This window comes from Colossoma macropomum, unplaced genomic scaffold (genome assembly GCF_904425465.1).
Source record: "Colossoma macropomum unplaced genomic scaffold, Colossoma_macropomum, whole genome shotgun sequence".
In the NCBI taxonomy this organism is placed as follows: Eukaryota; Metazoa; Chordata; class Actinopteri; order Characiformes; family Serrasalmidae; genus Colossoma; species Colossoma macropomum.
The window spans coordinates 2,109,600-2,119,570 of record NW_023494793.1 but is presented as its reverse complement, the minus strand read 5'-3'; the positions used below and the strand labels follow the sequence as shown (position 1 = coordinate 2,119,570).

General features: G+C 38.9%; 1 protein-coding gene across 1 annotated transcript; it reads right to left on the bottom strand.

Annotated features, from left to right (window-relative positions):
• Nucleotides 1-825: 825 nt before the first annotated feature.
• star (steroidogenic acute regulatory protein) lies at nt 826-9,501 on the bottom strand. The gene is made up of 7 exons (XM_036578193.1): nt 9,371-9,501; nt 6,298-6,405; nt 5,964-6,091; nt 4,588-4,746; nt 3,890-4,074; nt 2,336-2,429; nt 826-1,980 (listed from the first exon to the last, which is right to left on the bottom strand). The coding sequence occupies exons 1-7, from the start codon at nt 9,432-9,434 to the stop codon at nt 1,861-1,863; spliced, it is 858 nt and encodes a 285-aa protein (XP_036434086.1). The 5' UTR covers nt 9,435-9,501; the 3' UTR covers nt 826-1,860.
• Between the last annotated feature and the right edge of the window lie 470 nt (nt 9,502-9,971).

Here is a 9,971-nt window from a genome sequence, read left to right as displayed (position 1 = left end):
ATGTTTGGAATAACTGCTAACATGTGCTGGCTGTTATTTTTGAGCTTGCATTGCCCAGACTTCAAAGTGTCTAATGAAAAGAAGTCTCTAAACTGGTAAGCCAAATAGAATAATTAATTTCGTGGCTCTCTCTTGCTTTCAGTGTTCCTCAGAGCAGCCCGAACCGGCCTAGCCTACTGGAAAATGTGAAAGCCATTAGTGCGGGGTGTCCTTCCCTTGGCCAGAACTTCGGTGTTTACTTCATTTCCTGGTATGTGAAACGTTGGCCCAGACAGGCCTTCAAAGCGCTGAGAACTTCCTTGCACACACGCCAATAGCCAAACACCTGCTCGCTCTGGCAAACAAGCGCTAATCCACTCCAGACGAGGAGAAGTTTTTATGGATAATTCCTAACTCAAAATGGAGTCGCCTTCCCGGCCTAGCTCGATTCGTTTACATGAACATTCATGAGGTGCTTATGAAAGTAGAATAACCGTCACAAAATGCTGGTTAATGTATTTCGTAGCCGTCTCAATTCCACAGCCGGATGCCATTATATAACGGCCCGAGTGTCTGGTGTTGGGCCAAAGTTTGTCAGTCAAGATAATCACCTCCATTTCCTTATTCTAACTGTTAAAGTCAGACTCCAGTCAAAACAACATACTTCTTGCTCCCTCTGAAGGCCATGTTATTATACGTGAGCAGTACCTTAGGAGACAAATACGCCAACCCAACAGAAATGGTGCACTTTCGTGGTTTATTCATTGAGCAGACATCCTTAAACAGGACAATGCAATGACATAAACTTGAAATAAATATCCATTTTTACATACATACAGAAACTAGTCACAGTTTGTGTGTTTTACAGCAGAAGTAGGTGTTAAAATGACTGAATGCTTTAATTTACCTCACTTCCAACATCTCCATTTGTACTGGGGGTGTATTATGCAGAGTTAAGGAATATGTTTTAAGCCATCTCACTTCAGATACAAGACAATGTGCTCAGCAAACGTACAAACGCACTGAATTCAGGACGTTAACAGAGCTGTTTTCAGATGTATTCTACAATTTAGGCACCTATCAAGCACCTCAAGACTATCTCAGATTATGTAAACACCAGGGCTGCACAACATATTGTTGGCTAATTGTTATCATGATATTATATTGATACTGTAAAAGTCTACAATATTGACCTTTGTCCAATCACTCCTTTGTCCAATCACTCCTGTGAGCATCCTGACCAACCACAGCTGTTTCTGTGGGAGTTTTGATGAATCATGCATTCCCTTAATCCAGCACACAAATAATTTTGGTTTAAAATAATAAAAGCCAATTTTTTTTACCATGTGACATCAAGACTCTACTAATGTACTCTGGAATATTGTACAGCGTATGACAATATATGCAGCTATAAAATGAAAATATGATATTTTACTTGCAATTATACCAAAGTATGATATTTTATCCATATCATGCAGCATGTAATCTCAATGTGGTATTTTAATAACGTTTACATTGCAATATGGTATTTTCATCACAATTTTATTGCAGTATGATATTCTGTTCATGTCATGCAGTAAATAATCACAATTTGGGATTTTAAAAACAATTAACATTGTAATATCACATTTTGTCCATAATGTGCACTATATCAATGCAATTTGCCATTTTCATAACAATTAGCATATATCCCAGTATGGTATTTTGTCTATATTGTGCAGCCCTGCTAACTAGACTAGCATAGAGGCCATGACATCGTTTAACTATAATGCTTTTGAGAAAGGAATTGACTGCAACAAGTGGGTGGAGTTTGTGTGTCTGATAGGAAACTGCCATTGGCTGTGGGGTGAATGTGAGACTCTGAACGTTGTGTGTTTGGTGTCAACAGGCCATTGCCGTCTCCATGCCGCTGCTGGAGGCCATTCTGTGTCGGAGATGATTAGCGAAATCCACCTGCGTCTGAGAGAGCACCCTGTTTATGACTGTCTTAGGGATCCAACCCTGAATAAAGAAGAGAAGACACAATATTCATTCATTCATTCATTAACTTTTTCATCTCTTTAAAGACAGAAACTGTTCTAAACTTGTCATTCTTGTGAAATTTGCAGTAAACACAGATGATTGATGAAAAAAAGGGGAAATGAAGGGGCGGGACAATGGAGGGGGTGACGTTGCATTACCTCTATGTTCTGTTTTCTTTTTTCTTCCTTATATTTAGATTTTCTCTATTCAATTTTCAACACATTGAAAGTAAAATATAAAAAATAATAATATTAGCATCTATAGTTTAATAGTTAAAGTGCCCCAATACATCATGATCCATTATAGAAAGTAAAAAAACCTCATACAGTCTCACCTTCAGGTCTAAACTGAGCAACCAGGTGAATTTTGTCTTGTTCGGATCGTCTGTGCTCGGCTTCAACACGATACAGGTGGGGCCGTTCTCCGCCCTGAGAGAGGAAACACATGAACACAGGGGGTTAAGAAAGAAGAGTGAACAGTTATCACCTTAAATCTCAGGCTTAGTAATCAAATAATGATCTTAAGACATTTTAATGAGTATCTACTATGAATTATTCAGTATCTACTGTAAATAAATTAGTAATTACTATGAATTATTCAGTATCTACTATGAATTATTAAGCATCTATTATGGATTATTTAGTATTCACTATAAATTATTAAGTCAGTACAATAAAATGTATTCAGAAGTACTACTATAAATTATTCAGTAACAACTGTAAATTGTTTAGTATCTACTATGAATTACTCAATAACTACTATGAATTATTACAGGATCTACACTGAATTATTAATTAACAACTATACATTTCAGAATCTACTATTATATATTTAGTAACTAATATGAATTATTCAATAAAAGTATTATTCAGTTATTATTCAGTGTCTACTATGAATTATTCAGTAACTACTATGGTTTATTCAGTATCCACTATGAATTATTCAGTATCTACTACAAATTATTCAATATCCACTATGAATTATTCAGTATCTACTATGAATTATTCAGTAACTACTATAAAGTATTCACTATCTACTGTGAATTATTTAGTGTCTACTATGAAACTAATCTGTAATGTAACAAGTTCAAAACATTATTGATAAATTGAAAACATTAACATTCAAAACAATATCCTGAGGTTACAAACTGGAGGTGACGTTTTGTTCCCCTCGCTCTCTTCTGAGTGTCTCATATTTACTGCCTTTTGTGGAAAACAATGTCAGTGATCAGACATCTGGATTTTGATATCAGATCAAAAGGGGCGGGGATGGGGGGGTGCCTAGGCTAGGGACACACCCACACCCACACTCCAATGGCTGGCTTATTCTGAAGAGCTTACAAATTCTAGAGGTTGTGATTTTGGGGTTCATTTTGTTAGAGGCACATCAGGCACTGAAAAGGTTCTACTGGAGAACATCTGAGCTAAACCAACCTGCGTAGAACAGCTCTGTAGAATTTTAGCACAGAAAATATCAAATATCTGATTAAAATTCTTATTGAATCTGGTTGATATGAGAGTGGGACATTGAAGGGTGGACCCTCCTACAGACTTAAGGGGCTAATTTCTCTTCCAGTGGCTTTACAGTGTATTTATTGACTGATCTGCATTTAATCAAGCTCCACGTCTGGACGTCGAACTGAAACTCTCTGAAAAATCCATGGCAATCTAACAGTGATTCCCAGTTCCAGCCCTGAGGACTCCAGTCTCTGCACGGTCCTGTGTTTTTCCTACCCGACCCGGCTTGTTAATGAGTTAATGAGTTGAATCAGGTGTGCTACACGAGGGAAATCACAACAATGTGCAACGTGGAGGTCCCTGTACTTTAATTAGGAACCAATGATCTAACACAGATGTTCACTAGGTGTTTACATAAGCCTTTGGCCCACCTCACAAACCCCTTCTGTTCAGGCATGCTGGGGTGCTGGGTGGACATCCCGGCCAGGAAGCAGGCAGAGCCTCTCCGTTTGACACAGCGGACGCTCACAAAGTCCCGCGGACCCACCACGTTCCCCGGAGTCTCCGCCGCCGTCTCGTGAGTGACCATGGTGTCCTGACCGATCTTCTGTAGAATCTGAGAGATAGAGACACCTGCTGAACTACTACTGAATAACCATAATAGATACTGAATAATTCACAGTAGATACTGAATCATTTTAGTAGACATTGAATAATTCATAGTAGTTACTGAATAATTCATAGTAGTTACTGAATAATTCATAGTAGATACTGAATAATTAATGGTTGTTACTGAATAATTCATAATAGACATTGAATAATGCATAGTAGTTACTGAATAATTCATAGTAGACACTAAATAATTCATAGTAGTTACTGAATAATTCTTAGTAGTTACTGAATAAACCATAGTGGATACTGAATAATTCATAGTAGATATTAAATAATTCCTAGTAGGTACTGAATAATTTATAAAAGTTACTAAATAATTCGTTATAGATTCTGAATAATATGTTTTAAGATTAGTAAGTGAATAATAAGGCTGGGGTTGAAGTGGTTAAAGCTTTAATAACTATCTATGATATTAGTATAGCAGTTTATCCAGCATCACTGACTCAGTTTCTCCCACCTTCACTTGTTTGACGTTGGGGTTCCACTCCCCCATCTGCTCCATTCTGTCCACCAGCTCTTCGTACAGGTCTTCAGACTGCTGGTCCAGAGTGACCTCCAGCTTAAACACCTTCCCAACGTCTGGCAGAACCTTACTCAGCACTTTATCCCCTGTGGACTGAGAGAGAAAGAGCAAAACAGCAGGTCAGACCTCCATCAAAAACCCGAAATAAACCCACATGACCCGCAAGACATGTATGGAAATAGGTTCAACAATATTCTTACAATCTCTTAATGAGAAATATTAGACATATTGACTAGATTTAAGGTGTTTTCATTTGATATCATATGAAAACGCAGTGGTTTAAAAGGGCTCAGGGTGTAAAATGCACTGATCTTAAAGTGGTTAATATGGCTGCATCAATTTTGGAGTGTTATAATCACTTATAATTGCTCATAATAAAATTCATTGAAGTATGCACTCATTTTTGACCAAAATAAAATTCTCAGGATTTTTTTAAATGTAAAAATCTCACCAAAAGCTAGTTTTGCCCACTACTGTGTAAAATATACCGAGTATTTTTTAAAATAATTATAAACCATACCAAAATAATGAAACCAATTGTGTGCATATAATTGTAGGTAAAACAGTGTAGCGTAATTATTGTCCTTGAACATTTTTACATCATATAAAAGCTCATATTAAACAGAGTGGAACATTTTGAAGTCACACCGTTGACTATGTTTATGAGTGGACTGTGGGGTACACAGTTCACTTTAAATCCTAGGCTTATAAATCAATGAATGATCTTAAGACTTATGACTCAGTATCTACTATGAATAAATTAGTAGTTACCATGAATTATTCAGTAACTGGGTAAATTATTTAGAACTATTATGAATTGTTCAGTAACTACTATGAATTATTAAACAGAGTGGAACGTTTTGAAGTCGCACCGTGGACTATGTTTATGAGTGGGCCATTCGGGTACACGGTTATACACAACAGTTTGGTCAATTTATACATTTTGCTCATTTTCTTAATGATAAAAATTCCTCTACAGAGTCCAACATTAAATATGACATTTTTTGCAATTTTTTGTGCACAATTTCCATGTATTTGTTGACTTTAACCTATTTGAAAACATTAAACATAAAACATAAAATGTGCCTTAAATGTTGCGCAGGCTACATTTTATGCGTGTCGTTTCTGCCAGTATGTTAAATTCAGTAAACAAACATGAGTAATTGTGCATTACAGTGAGCAGAAGTGTGTCTCTGCTGAGGACGTGTGACTTATTTACACTCAGAAAATCAACTACGTATGGAATTTGACCAGGGGTGCACAAACTTTTACACACCACATTAAACATACAGTCAGTGAGTGACACGTACTGTCTCGATCTCGGTCTGCCAGCCGTCCTGGTCGCTCAGGATGCTGACGGACTTCTGTAGGGCCAGCTGACCCTGCTGGACATAACACTGCTCAGATTCGCTCAGCGTCTCCTCCTGAATCCTGCTGCCTGTGGACGACCACACACAAATACGCTCAGAGGACACGGTGTGGCACAGACATGCCAAATTTTGTCAAATCTACCAGTCATCTATGGATTTGACATACACTGTGTGTCCAAAAAGTAGGCTTAAGTTATTTAGCTCATTGAGAAACCTGTAAAACCGGCCCACAGGCTGATTTAAACACATTCCTCTTTTTGACTGGGGGTCTTACTGAGCAGCGAGCTCCTACGGCGGATGTGTTGGACCCACATGCTGGGGCCGGGTTCAGAGAGCTTACTCAGCTCGTGGTGAATGGCCATCATAGCGTTCCTCCTGAGGCCTACAAACAAACAAAGACATTTTAATTTCATTTAATTCTATACACGTAGGTTCGAATATACAGAGCGTCAGATTAGGAATTCAGTGAAACACAGACACCTTAAAATGCACCAGTTAGCCTTTATTAAATTAACAAATTTAAATTTCCTTTCCTAAATGAACAAATCTTCAAAAAACCTACATCAAAAACAGACAGATAGAGAGATACATCAGTAGCGTAACCAAGGTGTGAAATACAGGGGCTGCTGGGGGGTCCAAGAACCCCTCATTGACCTCTTGGACCTCCTGAATGTCTCAAAATCAAAATTCTGGGGGTCCCTGACAATAAACCTACTATGACGTTCCAGTCTGTTAAGGAAAAACATGCTCAAATCCAGACTGTTTATCTGCTTCGCCCACAATCACCTTCTGTCTCTGGTGCTCTTAACTAACTAGAGCTGCAGCACTGCTCTGCCTCAGGGTGGCGCTGTAGCAGACTGGTTCACCCAGTTGGTCTTTCACAGCCTAGAAACTGTAACTCTGCCAGATTCCTCTGAAAAACTTTGCAATGAGCTGCAGCAGATCTGTAAATCTGAAAACTCGCCCAGTTTCCCAAGAGTTTGGAGTGAAGAGTGACTGTTCCTCATTTCTCACACTGAAGACAGAAGAGGAGACGAGGAAGATCTCAGTTGATGTGAGGAAGAGCGCAGAACCGCACTAGAACAGAGACTCTACAGAAGAACAGCTGATAAAACAAACATTTTACTGCCATTGAAGCATCAGAGCCGCTATGGCGAGTGAGTTAGCAGCCAGTCAATGCTGGAGTAGCCAGCCAGCATGGACTTCTGTAGTCGTGTGGTCATTTTGTAGTCGGCGCCATGCTTTATGCCCATATTAGGAACTCCGGGTCTGAGCTCCATTTCTCTATGACCAGAATGAATAGGGTTTTTGAAAAATCGCCTCTGTGTTAAATAAAAATGTTCAGAACCCGTTTTGTCCTGTGAACATTCTTCTCTCTAACACCACTGGATCCTCTGAATTACGAGGTCGTTAAAGAGGTGAAATATGAATATTGCTACATGTGAGCTGAAGCTACTGCGCACTGAGTTCACGTCATTAGACTGGCAGCCTCCTTAATCAGGCTTTGTCAGTGTACATTTCCATGTTCAGACTGAGGGCAGATGAACAGAAGACAAAACAAAATCAGCAGGTTTCCCTGCAGTTCTCTGTTCTTCATCTGATGCTCACTGAAACACAGTAGATCTTTCCTTTAGCTTGATTTGAAAAGATCTACAAACGTACTGCACTCAGGCTGATCCAGTACAGACTAAGCTTAATACCCCCTGATCAGCTGATTTCGGCTCTCAGATTATCCTAATTATTATTTTAATGCTGGTAACTTTTCTCTGAGGACATTCACCAGCTTTTTGTTAGACTTTTCCCATTCCACCTTAAATGGTTACATTCTGAACTGCTGCGCCTTTTTAAGGTGGAACGGGAAAATTTGAACAAGCAGCCAGTGAATATCAGGGGGTATATATTGCACATGGGGCATAACTGGGGGTGGCAGTTGCACTAAGGCCCATGGTGGACGGGGCCCTGTGGCAACCAACGCCCTCATATATTTTTTTAGGGCTTCTCCAGACTTAGACTGCCCACTGGGAGTACTGGGAGATTTTCCGGCCAGTAGCCTGACCGGACCTGACCTGTCAGTTGAACCATCCCAGCTAGCGGCACTAAGGATGAACTAAACTAGGGCACCATGCAGCTTCACCCATTAATATGTAAACAAAACCCCTCCTGCATACTTACATGTGTAGTTTCCATTCAGGCTGATAAAAAGCAGCTTCACTTGTCCAAGTATTGAAAATACTGAAGAGTGAATGGATGATTATTTACACTGGAGTGTTGAAGTGACTGAGCTGATTACAGTACTGTCATACTTCCCGGATGGGTTAGTCAGTTAGTTACTTAGGTGGGCAATTTGGTGTCACATGATACATTCATACAGTTTGGAATCAATTCTTATTGTAAATAAATGATAATATAATATTTTGCTGTTGTCAGAAGAAAACCTCGTATATATCTCCAATATCTCCAAAATGGTAACTTTACAGGAGAAGGAAAAAACGTGCTTTACTTTTAATGTAAGTCAATGGAACCAGAATTTTTTCCAAGTCATTTTGGGCCGTTTCTTTTGGTCCATTCATCATGAAATTTACAGACAATGTAAAGGTCGACAGGCATTTTTAAATTATGTCAAAAACTGAAAAATGACAAAAATGGAGTGATACACTACTGTGCAATAGTCTTAAGCATCTGAGAAAATGATCTGTTAAGCCATTAATCTGGACAGTGAGTGTTTATTTGTTCACTAAGATTAGAATAAATACAAATAAACCAACTGTGATTTGACAGCCACCATCCAATACATGTTTTATCTAATCAGGTCTTTATTAAAGTAAATCAGGTGCTGCTGATGGAACTGAACAAATCCATACAGTGGCTGAAGATCAGCGAGCAAGTCAGGAACCAAACCTGTGCTCCTCTAACTGTATTAATCTAACCTTCATAATACATAACTTCACTTACGAATAACACATAGCAACATAAATTACAGTGTCATTTTTTATTCATTGAAATTTTGTCTTGAGGGACCTATTCATTTTTTTGCAATGGGAAAAGATAAAAAATTACGTCACTGAGTTGAATTAATACATACAGTCATTTATTAATTACCAATTTATGAATGTATTAACCCAGAGGGCAACTGCAAGGTTGCAGCAGCACCAAAAACACAAATATTCATTATTATAAGCTATAAAAATGTATAAAACCTTCAAACCGCTTACAGACCTAAACATTGCTATGAGTTTATAAAGGCGTATTTCAATGCAAATGAATGTTTACATTAAGATATATTACATTTTCCCAAAAATCATTTCAGCGGCCTAATAAACACTGAGTAAAGGTGATCTTCTCCTTACCTGTCATGTTCCTCATGTGCTTGTAGGAGATGCCGGCGCACAGTTTGAAAGTTGCGGGCAGCATTGTCCAGCTGTGCTAAATACACTGAAGGAATCTGGTCACTGATGTGGACTGAACGAGGCGAGGAAGGGATTTATGAGGAACCTGGGGGGCCTCGGGCTCTTTATAGCTGTGTTTGAGGCAAGGACACGGAGCGGTTACCTCACAGATGAAACAACAGCATCACTTTACCCACTGTGGCCTTGTGGCTCAAGGATCCAGAGCGAACATGACGAGCTCAATGAAAATACCCCAGATTCAGATAACGGCCAGTACCTGAACACTGTCCACTGGGAACACGGCTAGTTAGCTCACACGCACTACTCTGTCTGGCTGGCTGTAGATTGCAGTCTAAACAACTTTAAAATGCACTATGTGGCCAAAAGTATGTGGACACTCAAACATCACACCTTTATGTCGCTGTTGTCGGATGAAAACCTCATATCTCCAAAATGGTAACTTTACAGGAGAAGGAAAAAACATACTTTACTTTTAATGTAAGTCAATGGAACCAGACATTTTTCCAAGTCATTTTGGGTCGTTTCTTTTGGTCCATTCATC